The sequence below is a fragment of the Passer montanus genome, unplaced genomic scaffold, assembly GCF_014805655.1.
Source record: "Passer montanus isolate IOZ18808 unplaced genomic scaffold, ASM1480565v1 scaffold123, whole genome shotgun sequence".
Classification (NCBI taxonomy): Eukaryota; Metazoa; Chordata; class Aves; order Passeriformes; family Passeridae; genus Passer; species Passer montanus.
This window is the reverse complement of record NW_024359056.1, coordinates 1018041-1033933: the sequence shown is the minus strand read 5'-3', so window position 1 is coordinate 1033933 and position 15893 is coordinate 1018041. Positions and strand designations below refer to the sequence as shown.

At 50.4% G+C, this 15893-nt stretch overlaps 1 protein-coding gene across 1 annotated transcript in view; it reads right to left on the bottom strand.

Annotated features, from left to right (window-relative positions):
- Nucleotides 1-15893, bottom strand: part of LOXL2 (lysyl oxidase like 2) — a 62058-nt gene that overhangs the window by 21004 nt on the left and 25161 nt on the right. The window contains exons 4-5 of the mRNA XM_039698360.1: nucleotides 8457-8668; nucleotides 3114-3333 (exon numbers count right to left, since the gene is read on the bottom strand). Coding sequence (XP_039554294.1) covers nucleotides 3114-3333; nucleotides 8457-8668 — 432 coding nt within the window. The remainder of the gene's footprint in view (nucleotides 1-3113; nucleotides 3334-8456; nucleotides 8669-15893) is intronic.

Genomic DNA, 15893 nt, shown 5'->3' with positions numbered 1-15893 from the left:
ATTATATTGTTGGCTTTTTGCAAATATTACCATGAATTCTATATGCATGAATTCTATATGTATAATGTTAAAATAACTTTACTTTTATTTCGACTACTATCTCTACAACTCCCTGAAAGGTGGCTGTGCTCAGCTGGGGCTGGGCTCTTTCTCCAGGACACAGAGGACACAGCCTCAAGCTACAATAAGCTAATATAATTTTAAAAATATTTTAAAATTATCTCCAAAGATAACAGCAACCAAATATCAAACATCCAACGGTTTTTAACCCGTTTCTTTATTTCTGCCTCCTACTGTCTTTTTATTAAACTTTTAAAATTTTACCAAGAAAGCAAACCGCCTTTTTCACACTTTTCCCCCTTTGATCTGCTCTCTGTATTCTTCCCACATCTATTTGGAGCTCTGTTGCCTATTGTATTAGTAGTTACTTTCCCCAGTACTTTTCCATGGCCCTTCCCTAGGCAGAAAGACAAAACAAATTCCAGAGCTCCAGGCCCTGGGAGTGCAGGGCCCCGGTTCTGTCTTGGTTTTTCCTGGGAACCAAGGCCCAGAACAACTCCTTGAGGCACATTTTTATGGACAAAAACCAGCCAGTGCTGAAGGGAAGACTCCAGAGAAGGGGAGAAATTGCATCACCACTTGCCCTCTTAATTAGTGCTTTTAATCAGTTATGCTAATTTCCTAAACCCTATAAATATGCACTATTTATAATTATGTACCCCCTATAAATATGTACTCATCATTTTGGGGGTGAGTTTTGTGGCCATCTTTCCATAACTGCTCCTGAAGGCCTCCAAATAAAGATCCTCTTGTATATGACCCCCTTACTGAAATTGTCTCGAGTTTCCTTTCCAGGTTGGGAAAAAGGTAACACTGGGGTCCCTTCCGTCCTTTACAGGGGTTATTTATGGAAATCTGGGCCAAAAATTATCACAGAATTACCTGGGACACCTTAAAACACCCATCACACAATTCCAATGCCTGAAAGTGCTGCATGAAAGGAGATTTTTATCTGCAATGATTTTGGTGAGCACAGATTTGTTTCTCACACCTCATGTGTGGGCAGACAATAAAAAACTCTATCCCAGTTCTCTGCAGGTGCTTGGATTTAGGAGCCTTTTTCCATCCTGGAAAAAATGGAAAAAAACCAATTTCTTGCATTCCTTGGGAGCCTTGCAGGAGGGTTGGGAATGGCCCTGAGCCCACCCGTGCCCAGCTCTCACCCCTGGCTGCCCTGCCCTAAAGAGGTTTATTTGCTGTTCACACCTCCAGCCCTGGCTTAATCCAGGACCAACGTTGAGCTCAAGCCCTATAAAACTTGCCTGAGTGCTCAGTTCTGACCAATAAAAACATATAAACAATATATAATAAATAATAACGAAAAAAGAAATCACAAATTAAAAGTGGAATAAAAAAATCTGGCATTTGCAGTCAGAAATACCCAGCTGAGTGGCAGCTCCGGTTCCACGCGTTTCTGGGTTTATAATATTTAATTATTATCTGTTAATCACCCACTCCTCTCTCCCGTGCCAAGCAGGGAGCTGCCAATTCCTGCTGCACCCCAGAGCTGGCTCGAGGTGGTGAGAGCAAAGCTTTAGGTTTGGGAACACCAAAAATCCTTCGCTTTTCCGAGTGGAATCATGCCTGGAGCTTTTTCTCCAGGCTGGGGTCACACCAAGGACACGCAAAGCCCAAACAAAGGCTTAAGGAATTACTTGGCAGCGCGTGAGGCTCGGGAGATTAACAATGATTTACAAAACCTTTCACCTCCCAGCCCTAAATCCTGCAAGCTCTGGTGCAGGGAAGAGCCTGGGATCCAGGCAGGGATTGCATTATTCCCACCAGTCATTATTCCCATTTTTGGCGCCTGGGAAGAGCCCGGAGACCATCCCCCCCAAAACTCACCCAGGAACAGCCACAAAATCCAAATGTTCACAATTTCACAAATCCACAAAGTTCTCTGATGAGAAACCTCTGAGATTCTCCCTCTATCCCAAGGCTGCAGCTGGAAAATTTCCCCTGGCACCCACCTAGCCCGTGTTTGCTGCTTGTTAAACTGTCCTCTCCTAGCCCCTGACACTGGCATCGACCAATTCCAGCCTTGTTTTCCAACATTTTTGCATCTCCTGGGACTTTTATGCCCCGCTCAGCGCTCTCCTCCTCGCTAGACTAAACAAACCCAGCTTTCCAAGCTGCCTGTGTTTTCCCAGTCTCCCCCCAGGGCATTTCCTCGTGAGGACATGGAGGTAGAGGAAATGCCAGCTGATTTCCACAGGGTGATTCCACCAGAATTCCAGAGCCTGTGGAACAGCACAGCCGGGCACGAGTTCAGCTGGCTCAGACCGAGCAGCTCCAACAGGAACGTGACCCAGGGATTTCCTCACTCCTCTCTCCCAGCTGTGCCAGCTGCCCTGGCGCTGCTCTCCCACCCTTTGGAGGAAAGAACCTGGAATTTGGGAGGGTGGGAGCTCAGCTGGGGGTGCAGGGAGGTGGGAGTTTCAGAGGGGACATTGTGGGAGTTGGTGGTGAAAATGTTACACCCCCAGGGATTTCCTGCCCTAACTGGCAGCTGGATGGGATATTGGGAAGAAATCCCTCCCTGTGAGGGTGGTGAGGGGCTGGATGGAATTCCCAGAGAAGCTGTGGTTGCCTCAGGCTGGGAAATGTCCCAGCCCAGGATGGACAGGGCTTGGAGCACTCTGGGATAGTGGAAGGTGTCCCTGCCCATAGCAAGGGTGGAATGGGATGGACTTTGAGGTCCCTTCCAACCCAAACCATCCCATAATTCTGTTTTCACATCTCTCAGCAGATGCTGCAGGAGCTGCTCTGAACTCTGGCAATCTGCTGGGCAGGAAGGCCCGGAGGGACAGGACCCAGGGAATGGCTTCCCACTGCCAGAGGGAAGGGATAGATGAGATATGGGGAAGGAATTCTTCCCTGGAACAGTGGCGAGCTCCTGGGATGGAATTCCAGAAGCTGTGGCTGCCTTACCCTGGAAGCGCCCAAGGCCAGGTTGGAACAAGCCCAGCAGAAGGTGACCTGCCATGGCTGGGGGTGGGATCAGACGGTTTTTAAGGCTTTTCCAGCCCATTTTGGGGCTGCTCCCCGCTCACCTCCTGCCTGAAGGCCTTTCGGAAGCCGCTGTGGCTGCTGGGGGCGAAGGCGCGGCCGGGCACGCAGCTGACGACCGCGGGCATCCCGTTGTCACAGCTGCTGTTCTTCCCAGTGCCCGTCAGGTGGTTTCCCAGTTTGCAGCTGGAAATGTGAGCCTCGTTCCCGCTGCAGTCCATGGAGTAAGCCCAGTAGTGCTGCTTCCTTCTGCTGGCAAACATCCTGAAAGGAGTTAAGGGGAAGGGGGAAAGTTAGGGATCCGTAAACAAATGGCTTTTGCTAAATTTTGGGAGGAAAATTTTGGGAGGAAAAATGCCCTGGGATGAAGTGAGGATTGGACAGGATTATTTGGAGGCTGATCCGTTCATCCACACAATGACTCTGTGGAGGTGTCACTTAAAAACTTGGAATCATTCAGCTTGGAAAAGACCTCCAAGATCATCAAGTCCGACCACTTTAAAGGAAATAAATCTCTGCAAGAACTAAAAAGTCTGAGTAGGAATCAAAGGTGCAGCTCCAGCAAATGACACATTCCCAGGAGGGCAGATCCCATCCCAGGCAAGGACAGGGATCAGCTAATTCCAAATGGACCAAGAGGATTTGTGCAGATAACTGGGCTGGAGAGCCCCCAGAAAAACCTTCCCTTTTGCTGCCCAGCAGCTATCAGCTGGGATTGGGAAAAATCCAAATCCTCTGTGAGTCTGTGTTAACAACCTGAGAGCAATTTCCGAGAGCACGAGCAGCTCCCCTGCCGAGCTGTTCACAGCAGAGCAGCTTGGCAGCAGCTCCTGCTTCTCGCTCCCAAACCTCCTGGAGCTGCTCCAGGCACTCCTGAGCAGGAAGGGGCACGTGTGATAAACTGGGAAGGGAAGGGATCCAGCTCCATCCTAACTGGGAGGCTGCTGGAGTGGAGAGGAATGGAAATCTGGGTCAGGTCAGCCTCAGAAAGGAGTTGAAGACAGGGATGGCTCGGGGGAGCCCACGCCCTGCTGGGATCTCCACGTGGCTCTGTGTGATGCCAGTGCTGCTCCTCATTCCAGGAATCTGCCACGCAGAGCTGGGATCCAGGCATTGGCTGTGATAAATGGCACAGCAAGGGGGGTGGAATTTGGGGAGAAAAGGCAGCAGTTCTGCAGCATGGAGAGCCTGGGGAGCAGCTGGAGGGGGCAAAGAGCCTTCCTGAGGGGGCTTTTGGGGACTCCACTGAGCAGGTCCAGGCTTCCCAGGTGTTCCCTTTAGGATTTAGATTTTGCAGGGTCACGGATGTTTGAGGGGACTTTTCTCCCCTGTGTCACTGGGCTCTGCTGCCCAGCTCAGCATTTCTCCAGGCTCTCCTGGCTCCCAGGCTCTGACTAATCCTTCCTGGAACCCGATCTCCCTAGGCTGAGGCTGGGGATGGATCCAGCCAGGCTGGAGAGGGAGCTGCAACTGCATCCCATGGTGCTGGAAAAGGATGAGGCAGGGCTGAGATCCATCCCAGGGAACAACACCCTGCCTGCCCTGTGGGGAAAAGTGGCTGTCAGAACCCACCTCTGGCACAGCAGAGCTGTCAGGGACTCCCTGAATCGAGAAAAAAGGGATGGGAAAATAGGAATAGAGTTAAAATTTAAAAAATAAACCCAGGAAGGATGCAATACAAAGCAGCCACTTCCCAGCCATGCTCAGGACAGAAGGGAGGACCTGAAGGAGCATTTTCATCCTTCACAGACAGGTCCAGAGGGCTCCATGAACTCCAGAGCAGACAAGAACCAGCCTGACTTAGGGAAGCAGGGATGGGGATGCCTTAGAATAGCAAACAATGACCTCATCCTGGAAATTTCATGAGGCATCAACATCTGGATGGTATTAACAGTCCTCGGGAGGCTGGGGAGAAATAAAACCCCACCTCGTGTCCCCAGACTGAATCTGTGTAAAAAAAAAAGCAGAATTCAGCTGATCTTTACAGCCAGAAACTCGAGGCTTTGCTGATGTTTTGTTTTTAACACAAAAGGATCAGTGGGAGCCCAGGGTGATGCTGCTCAGGTCAGAGGTGGGAATGAACATTCCTGCTGGGAGAGTTTGGCCAATTCCAGGTCAAGCTGGAATTCAAACCATTTCTACTGATGTGGAGAGAGGGATTTTCATCCCAGAAAAGCTTTAAACAAAGCTCAAGTGGAGCTCTGTGGGAAGGGCTGAGGGGTTGGTTAAGGAGCACTCAGGATATTCCACGATTCCATGACTTGGGGAGCAGAGAACAAATCATTGCACACAAACTCCAGGAAAAATTCACCCAAATCCCACTGAGCAGAGGCTGGGGAGCTCCTGCTGGGGGCTGTGAGCAGAGATTTCAGCCCTTGGGAAATTCCTGAAGTTATCAAGGTGCTGCCTTCAGCCTCAGGGAGGAGGGAGGGAAGCCAGGCCTGCCAAAGCCCTTCAGACCCTGGATTTTCCAGGGAAAACAAACCAGGAGGGTTCCTACTACAAACGTGAAGTGATGAGCTGCCCAGCACCTCTGACTGGGTTTGGACCGGGGTGAGCAGACTGGTCCAGTTGGGAGCAGCTCTTTGATCCTGGAGCCATTTCTTTGTCAAGTCATAGAATTCAAAAAGGCATCAGGTCCATCTCTCTGATCCCAAATTTCTCCTCTCTCCATCAGCAAAATGCATTAAATTCTGCTTTCCCAGCCAGAGCAGGAACTGGGAGGAGGAGTTACAGCAATTCCTATATAAAAGCCACTGTGAGGAATGAACAAGACCAGGACTCAACTTTAGATTTGTTTCATTTCCGAACATAAATTGTGCTGTCAGCTCCAGAGGCCGAGTTACAGTCAGGAATAAACCCCTGGCAGTGGGACAACGATGAACTCACTTGTTTTCTTTTGAGCAAGATCCATCTGCAAACCATTTCACCTCCCAGCAGTGTGCAGGAGCAGAGCTGGGCAGGCAGGGCTGGGGGCAGTGGCACGGGGGGGATGTGGGAAGGGGCAGCTTTGGCCAGCAGAAACCTGATCCCAGCTTTTCTCCTGGCTGTGGAGGAGGAGGGGGGAAAGATCTGCTCTGGGAAGAAGGGGATTCTCAAATTAAAGGGAGGAATGAGGAGAAAGGACTTTTCTGCAGCTTCACATTCCCAGGGAGAGGGGGTTTAGCTCCAGGATGAGCTTTTCCCTCTCCAAAACAAACCATGTGGGACAAGCATCCCCTGGCGTCAGTGAGAAGGTGCCACTGTCATCATCCCAGTGCCCTGACCACAAATCCAAGGTCATTCCCAGCCCAGAACTGGGAGCTTTCCCAGTAACACCAGCTGAACACGATGCATCCACCCATAACACAGAGGGAAGCAGCCCAAGGCAGAATTCAGCTTTTAAACTCTGCTGACAAACAAAACTGTGCAGCTGCCAACGTTTTACAAGCCTCTCCCATCCAATAAAATGCCATCCCCATTTTTTTTTCCACCCTGGGATAATGTCCGGCATGTTTTCCAAAATATTTGTGGGTGCTGGAGCTGAAAACAAGGAAAGGGAGGGAGGTCCTGGGGCACTGAGGCTCTTCAGCAGCAGAGATCTCCTGGGCTGGGATTTGGGAGCACTTCATATTCCCAATTCCGGCTCAATTGAATGGGATTTTCAGCAGTGCTGAGTTGCTGCAGAACAACCTTCTGTCAGTCTTTCCGTTTCCATGTGTCCCAGAGACAGGACAACTCCTGAGCACCCGTTTATTTAAGGCAGATGGCTCCAGATGCTCCAGTTAATGCTTTTCTTGGAAAGGCCACAAGTGGAAGCAGGAAAAATCTACTTTGTCTGTCTGGAGGTGATTTATTCCCTGCTCCTGCAGGGGATGGGAATCTCAGGGTTGGGTTTGAGGGAAATGTGCTGCACTGGTGGAAGCAAATCCTCCTTTAGGGTGTCCAGGGCAATGAATTCCCTGCCCATCTCTCTGGGAATCCTGCAGACTGAATTCCAGTGGGTTTTTTATTCAATTTTCCCTGTGTGGCTTTGGGCTATTCCAAGCCAAGCACCTCTCCAGCAGATCAGGATCTTGCTAATGAAAGAAAGGAAACGTGGCCAGGCTGATCCAGAGGGAATGCTCAGAAACAGCAATTCCACAGGCCAGAAGGAGCAGGCAGGAAAACCACGGCTCTTGCCAGGGGGGTTCAGCCCTCCCCTGGAGCAGCCGCTGCTTTCCCCCTCCCCAGGTCACAGAGCAGCAAAGGAACGAGACAGAATTTCATTTCAACTCTTTTACATCTGCTTTAGGGTGTTTTTCCTAGGGAGCAGTGTGGGAAGAGCCCAGTCTGGGATGAGGGCTTGGTGACAAAAAGCAAACAGAAGCAATGACAACAAAAAAGTCCAGAGCTCCTGGCTCCCAAGGAACAGGAAACGTGGCCTGAACCTTTCCGCTTGCAGCTCTGGAAAACACGAAGTTCTCCCTATAAATCACTGGTTTCTTCCTTCATTTTAAAGGAATCTGCAAATCGAGGGAGGAAAAGCAGCACTGAGATCACAGAGAAGCCTTTTCCCAGCACCTTCTGGGATGCACAGACAGGAATTGCACTCGGGGTGGGAAGGAGGAACCTGGGCACAAGGAAGCACAAAAAAGCTCATTTTATTCCAAGGTGACTTTTTTAGAGCTTCCAGCACATCCAGAACTGATCCCATCTCTGGATTTCTGCACAGGGGTGGGGTGAGCAGTTGGAGACTTTACATCATGGAATGACAGGACACAGGGAATGGCTTCAAACTGACAGAGGGCAGGGAGAGCTGGGATATGGAGAAGGAATTCCTGCCTGGGAGGGTGGGAAGGGGCTGGGATGGAATTCCCAGAGGAGCTGTGGCTGCCCCTGGATCCCTGGAAGTATCCAAGGCCAGCTTGGAGCAAACTTGGAAGGTGTCTCTGCCATGGCAGGGGTGGGACTGGATGAGCTGTAAATCCCTTCCAACCCAAACCATTCCATGATTTTCTCATAGCTGATGGATTTACTGGCACAGTGGGAGCAGTTTGGTCCCATCCCTGCCCTGCCACCACACAGAGCCCATCCCTGCTGGAGGAAATGTTCATCCTCGAGCTGGTGTTACAAAATACAAATATTTTTTGGGCCAAGTGTCCCATCTCCCATTCCAGGCCCTGTCAAACACCGATACTCATCAAGGTCTGCATCCCATGGATGAGGATCAAAGGCCTGCCCTGCCTGCACCAGGAAACGCTGGACATTCCAAACATTCACACAAATGAAGAATCCCATCTGGAGGAAGGAGCAGTCAGAGCTTTTCCTCCCCCAGGGTCCCTGGTGCCACCTGCCAATCTGCCTTGGGAACAAGGCCCCGAGTGTTCCAAGGAATGTTTGTGGCTCCCACCAAGCCCTGCCCTTACTTGTAGACGTTGGTGTTGTATTTCCTCTCGCTCGGGAAGCCGAACATCCCGCAGACCACCCGGGAATTCTTCATGGTCCAGTGCTTGTCACAGATCTGTTTCCAGGTGCCCTCGTCCTTCACCTCCACGTAGCCCTCGGTGACAGGGACCCGCTTGCGGTAGGTGGCCAGGATGGCGCGGATCCGGATGTCCTCCACCTGGATGTTCATGTTCTGTGGGTGGGAAATAAACGGGAATGATGCTGGATTGGAGGGAAATGGGCTGTGAGCTTCCAGGTGGGATCACAGCCCAGTGGTGGTCAAGTTCTGTGGGTGGGAAATAAACAGGAATGATGCTGGATTGGAGGGAAATGGATTTTGGAAATTTCAGGTGGGGTCACAGACCTGCTGTGGTCAGGCATGGCAGAAAGGAAGAGGTGTTGAGGAAGGGACAGGGCAGGGAGGCAGAGCAGTGACACAAAAACAGAGATTCAGACTTCCAGAGGGCAGGGTTAGATGGGATATTTGGAATAAATGCTTCTCTGTGAGGGGCTGGGATGGAATTCCCAGAGAAGCTGAGGCTGCCCCATCCCTGGAAGTGTCCAAGGCCAGGTTGGACCAACCTGGGATAGTGGAAGGTGTCCCTGCCAATTGCAGGGGCTGGAACGAGCTGATTTTTAAGCTCCCTTCCAACCCAAACCTTTCTGGGATTTTATGAATCAAACCTTTCCACCTTGTGAAAATCCATCCTCTAGAAGAAGACTCTTTTTCTCATTAAAAAAAACCCCTCTAATTTGTTTTGTAAGTAGCCCTATAACAAATCTGCTTTGTCACTTCAATTCCAAGTGCTGTTTCACCTTAATTTGTCCCCTGTTCCTGTGGAAATTAACCAAGCTCAGCTTTGTTAGGGCCAGCCTTACTCACAGAATCATTCTGGGTACAGGGAGCTGGCAGCTGGCAGGGAAGGACTTTGGGGTTTTCATCCAAAGCCATGATTTCATGTGGAATCTGGGATTCCAACGTGCTGACAGCAGCGTTTCTCTGGCTCCTCCTCCACAGCCTGGGACAGCAAGTGAGTCATGGAAGGCAAATGGATTTCACATATGGCACCTACGTGAGGACACAGAGCAGTCCTGAAAGACACTGGGGGCAAATCTTGGTGGGAGGGGGCAAATCCTGGCTGGGAAAGATCCCTGAGGGCAAAAACCAGACCTGCAGGGGCAAATCCAGGCTGGGAAAGATCCCTGAGGGCAAAAACCAGACCTGCAGGGGCAAATCCAGGCTGGGAAAGATCCCTGAGGGCAAAAACCAGACCTGTAGGGCCTCAGGGGTAAATCCTGGCTGGAAAATACTTGTGAGGGCAAAAACCAGCCCTGCAGGAATCCAGGGGCAAATCCAGTCTGAAAAAGATCCCCGATGGCAAAAACGAGACCTGCAGAACCCCAGAGGTGAAGCCAGGCTGGAAAAGATCCCTAAGGGCACAAACCAGCCCTGCAGGGGCAAATCCTTGCTGGAGGGGGCAAATCCTGGCTGGAAAAGGTCCCTGAGGGCAAAAAACAGATCTGCAGAGCCACAGAGGCAAATCCTGGCTAGAAAATACCTGTGAGGACACAAACCAGCCCTGCAGGGCTCGAGGGGCAAATTCAGGCTGAAAAAGATCCCTGAGGGCAAAAAAAGCTTTGCAGGGCTTCAGGGGCAAATCCTGGCTGGAAAACATCTGTGAGGGCACAAAGCATCCCTGCAGGGCCCCAAGGGAAAATTCAGGCTGGAAAAGATCCCTGAGGGCAAAAATCAGACCTGCAGAGCCTCAGGGGCAAATCCTGGCTGGAAAAGATCCCTGAGGGCAAAAACCAGCCCTGCAGGGGCAAATACTTGTTGGAGGGGGCAAATCCTGGCTGGAAAAATTCCCTGAAGGCACAAACCAGACCTGAAGGGCCTCAGGGGAAAATCCTGGCTGGAAAATACCTGTGAGGGCACAAAGCAGCCCTGCAGAGCCCCAGGGGAAAATCCTGGCTGAAGGGGACAAATTCTGGCTGGAAAAGATCCTGAGGGCACAAAGCAGCCCTGCAGGGCCTCAGGGGCAAATCCTGGCTGGAAAAGATTCCTGAGGGTACAAACCAGCCCTGCCAGTCCTCAGGGGCAAATCCTGGCTGAAGGGGACAAATTCTGGCTGGAAAAGATCCTGAGGGCACAAAGCAGCCCTGCAGGGCCCCAGAGGCGAATCCTGGCTGGAAAAGGTCCTCTGTGGCAAGTGGTTACAAAAGAGCTTCTGAAAAATGGACAAATTCCCTTCCAGGAGCCCTTTGCTTGTCAAATATGTGCAAACCCACGTGGTCCAGCTCGGGGTTACATCAGAACTGAGGAATCCTCGGATTCAGCCACTCGGAAAAGAAAAATTGCCCGGAGCTTTAAAGGGCCACGGGCCTCTGGTCAGGGCTCGCAGCGAGATCAGAGCAGGACCTGCCGAGTCCTGCAGATTCCATGGCTCCTCCATTCTCCAGATGCTTTCACTGGTGCTGACACAACAAACAGAGCCAGGGAAGGGCAAAGAAAGAGGCTGCTGGGGCAGGAAATAGGTCAGGGAGTGGGGCAAGGGGCAAGGAATGGGGCTGGCATCTCCTCCTCATCCTCAGCTCTGCTCCTCTGCCCACACCACCTTGGACAGCTTAAGGCTTCCCCCCTCCTTTTCCTTATTCACCCCCCACCTTTCTGTCTTTTATTTGTCTACTTTTACCACCCAGTTTTGCAAATCACTGATTGCCCCTCTCCCCCTCAGCTGCAGGAATTCAGTTCTCCAAAAGCTGAGCTGGAACATCCCTCAGCCCCCGGAGAACAGGATTTATCCAACAGTGCTACTCACATAGGGTTCATAGGCTGGGCTCCAGTTTTGAAAGCTCTTTAGCCCTCAAGAATTAAAAATAACCCCTGTGATACCCAAATTTGTCACATCTGAGGCAATTTCAGGTGTTCCAAGGGTCTGATGTAAGAGGGGATTTGAAACCTCTCCAGTGGAGCCTGAGAAATCCATTTGCAGCACGAAGTTTCTCCTGAGCTTGGCAGCTTCTCCTAAAATCTTGCAGTTTTTGACTACGTGCTGTCAGGAAGGTATTGGAGCCTCAGGGCATTCCAGGCCTCCCCAGGCTGCTTTCCAAACCCTGCAACTCGCTTTTCCCTGGTGCAATTTAGGAAATGTTTCCAGCTTTTGCCTTGATGGTGAAATTGTGTTTACCCAGGGCTGTCAGAGGGAACTTTGTTCCCCTGCTTCCCCTACCCTGCCTCATTTTCTTCACCAGGAAAAAAAGTAATCAAAGCCTTAAATCCGCTTGGAAACAGCTCTGGGTGCTGAAGATCTCCAAGTGTTTTTAATAAAAGCCTTTTAAAGGGATTAACCCCAAGGCCAGGGAGCCAACACTTCAAACTGTGCTGGAAAAGCACCTGGGGAAAATGGGAAACAGGAGGAAATTTGCACTGGCAGCTGGGAAAGTGGGAGAGGGAGTTTTCCATCTGTGACTGTGGGATTTTTCCATCCTGTAGGAAGTCCTGGGTAGGTTTGAGACCCTGAGATAGCTGAGGATCAGCTCTGCTGCACATTAAAGTGGCAGAAATGGGACATTTTCCTTCTAGACCTGGCACCAGCAATGTGCTAAAGCCCACACATGGTTTTCAAAAGGGACACTCTTGTCCCTTTTCCTTGGATTTGGACCAGCTGGAGGCCACAGCAGGTCTTTGGAACGAGTTTACACCAGGGGTGCTGCTCCAGGTGCTGTGTTTTGTGTTTTGTAAGGAAGATGCTCCACAGCTCAGCCCGCTTGAGTCCTGGGCCATTCCAGATGTTGAACATCTGTTTGGTGCTTCCCAGGATCAGCATTCCCAGGTTCCAGCTCTTCCTCACCATTGAACATCCCTGTTCTTGCTGCTGGGCCATCCCAGGGAATGTCATCCAGGTGGGAAACCTGGAAAACCCCCAAGGCAAACAGAGGAGTCAAAGGACTCGGCTGCGCTCCATCTTGGAGGTCTTTTCCAGCCTTAAGGATTCCTGGGAGGGAGCAGCAATTCCCAAACTCCTTCTGTGCAGGAATCGGGTTCAGAGAGAGCAAACTGCTTCTTCAAAGGTCAAAAAACCAGGGAATCCTGTCCAGGATCCTGAGGATTCAACTCCACCCTCCTCCTGAGGAGCCCCATACGGCAGGGAGCACGACAGAGCCCCTAAAGCAGCCACGCTGTCATTGAGAATATTTGGGTTTTCCTCTCCTGATCCAACAGATTTGGGATTTCCCTTTTCTTCCCACTCTTCCAGCCAGGCAGGAGCTCTGTTCCCCAAATCCCAACACATCCAGCCCGTCCCTGACAGGGGAGAGCACTGAGCAGGGTAAAAAGGAACAATCCTTCCCTGCTGCGTTCCTGCAGCTTCCAGGCACCTCCACCTCATGGATTTTCCTAGCCAGAGGGTGGATTTTCATGTTCCAAAGCCCTGGATGGATCTGGGAATGCTTTGCTGGGATTTATGGTATCAGAACATCAGGCAGAGAAAGAAAAGAGCCCACTGAGGCTGAGAAGGAGAAAAGTCACAATGATGTTTAAAAAAAAAGAAACCAAACAACCTTTTAAAAATGGGAAGCTTGGGAGTGTTGGCAGATACTTTGGGATTTGCCTGTTATTTTTGCAATTATTTATGCAGCTTAACAAATCAAAAAATGTTGTTCCAGCTGTTTCCAGAAGAGCTCTGAGCACAGCAGGAGTGGGATATCCATGACTCCAGAACTCGAGATCCCTATATTTCCCATTCCAGGACTCAAAATCCCTGTATTTCTCACTCCAGAGCTTGAGATCCTGGAATCTCCCACTCCAGCACTTCAGTATTTCCCACTCCAGCAATGAAAATCTCTGTATTTCCCACTCCAGCACTCGAGATCTCAGAATTTCCCACTCCAGGACCCAAAAGTTCTGTATTTCCCCCTTCCAAGCTGGGCATTTAGGCATTTCTGCCCCCCAGCTGACTGGGCTGGCTCCTTGTTGGTTTTTTTACAGCAGTGAAAAATAAGGTGTAAATGGAATTTCTTGCTCTTGGATTTAGGAAAACATTCCCAGGTGCAATGTGCCACCTCAGGCTCTGGACAGAGCTCTCCCATCTCATCCCTCTCCCCAGAGATGCTGACTCAGACACAAAAAGAAATCCTGCTCCAACCTGGGATTCTGTTTAGTGCATCCAACCCTTTTGTCACAGTTGGGTGTTTTTTTTTGGCCTGTGTTTGCCAAGGAAGATACCCCAGAGATGCTGACTCAGACACAAAAAGAAATCCTGCTCCAACCTGGGATTCTGTTTAGTGCATCCAACCCTTTTGTCACAGTTGGTTTTTTTTTTTTTTTTTTTGGCCTGTGTTTGCCAAGGAGGATAAAAAAATGAGCAAAGCAGCAAAAATTGAGGCAACATTTCATTCCTGGAGGGAATTCATCTCCTGATAGCTCCAACAGGCCACAGTGACATTGTTAGGGTCTGTCTGAGAGCAAAGCCAACACAAACCCCATCCCCTTTTCACTTCCAGAGCTGGTTCGGAGCAGGGAATTTTAGAATTTTGTGTGGGAGAAAAAAAAGTCCCAATCCTATTTTTTCCTCCCAGAGCTGGTTTACAGCAGGGAATTTTGGGATTTTGTCTAGGAGCAAAACCAACCCCAATCCCATCCCCTTTTCCCTCACAGGGCTGGTTTAGAACTCTGGAGCTCAGGAAATTTTGTCTGGGAGAAAAACCAACCCCAGTCCTGTCCCCGTTTCCCTCCCGGGGCTGCTTTAGAGCAGGGAATTTTTGATGGAGCAACCCAAAGGTTTGCTCTGGCTCTGAACAAAGAGCAAAACCTCAGAGAGGAATTCAAGCTGCTGCAGAGCTCGGCTTTGTATTGGAAAATTCAAGAACAAAGGATCAGAGTAAGCACACTGAGGGTTCTCCATGAGAAAGGGCTGCCAGGAGCTTTTTTCCCAATAATTCTTTGGGGGTGGAATGGTTTCCTTTGACTGCAGAGGTTTTGTTACACCGGGGCTGTTCAATAATGCAAATCCAGGCAGAAATGGTTTATCCTCCAACAGCAGCTGGGCTGATGGTGAAAACAGATCCCAGAGAAAAACTGAGAGCAAACAACACCTAATGGATAAAGCAGATTCCTAAAATCCCCCTCCCTGTGCTCCATGGACACGTGGAGAGCGATCCCACAACAAGGAAAACTCTGGGATCAAGGGAAAGCTGAGCCCAACCCTAACCCATGACTTGTTTAGGGAGGCAGAGATGTGATGGAGAGGGATCTGGGAAAAGGAGGGACAGGATGGGGGGAATGGTTTGGAATAGAAAGAGGCAGGGATAGGATGGGAGATTGGGAAGGAGAGGGCTGGGATGGAATTCCCAGAGAAGCTGTGGCTGCCCCTGGATCCCTGGAAGTGCCCAAGGAGAGGCTGGAGCACCCTGGGATAGCAGAAGGTGTCCCTGAGGATGGGATTTAAGCTCCCTGCTCCCTTCTCACCCAAACCATTCCAGGATTCCACGATCTCAGCTGGGACTTGTGGCATCCTACAACACAGATAAGTAAAAAGTGAGGGAAAAACGTGTGCAACTCTTCCATGCCGGGCCGTGTTTCCCTCTATCCAAGCCTTTCCTTGCCAGGAGCCACGTCCAGGGCCCCAGAGCTGCTCCTCTCCAGCAGGGACACAAAAGCCCTGGCAGAGGCTCCGAGCTCCGTTACGAAACCCGGGACTCGCAGCCTCGGCACTCGGGGCCAGCCCAGAGAACAGGGTTTGTTTTGAGCCCTCACAAAAGGATTCCTGGCTCGGAAAAGTTTTCACATGAGCCCCGACTGCTTTTGTTTCCACCCTCTGAAGCAAACGCTTCCCCACGGCTCCGGATCCGACGGCAAAATCCCACCCAACTTTGGGAACGTTCCCCTGCACCGCTTGCCTCGTGCTTTGTGCTGGCAGGTGATGCCAGGACGGGTTTTTTGGGCCCTCTCCGTGCCCAAACCCAGCACTCCCTTTCCTTTTGAAGGGCCCCGAGGATGCTCAGGAATCAATCCAGGGAGAGGATCCTGTTCCTAGAAATCCCAGGCTGCAGACACTGCCTGGTGCTGAATCACCCTGGAGTTTGGATTTCTCTCTGCTTGTCCTTGGATGGTTTCATTTCCATTTTCTTTCCTCTCCTGCTTTAAGAGCTCCATGATCCACTCCAACTCCTCTTTCCTTCCCTAAGCCTGACCTGTTCCACTGCCCCTTAAATAAAACCTATATAAATAGGTTTTAATAATATAATAATAATTTGATAATATAATAACAATGAATTCCTTTTTCACTCCCAACAGAGCTCCAGGATTCTCAGCTTCCAAACATCAGGAATTAAGGCTGAAACTTCAGTAAGAAATTGATTTTTTTCTCCAATCCACAACACAACACAAAAATCTGTCCACAGGGGCTTTGTCCATCATA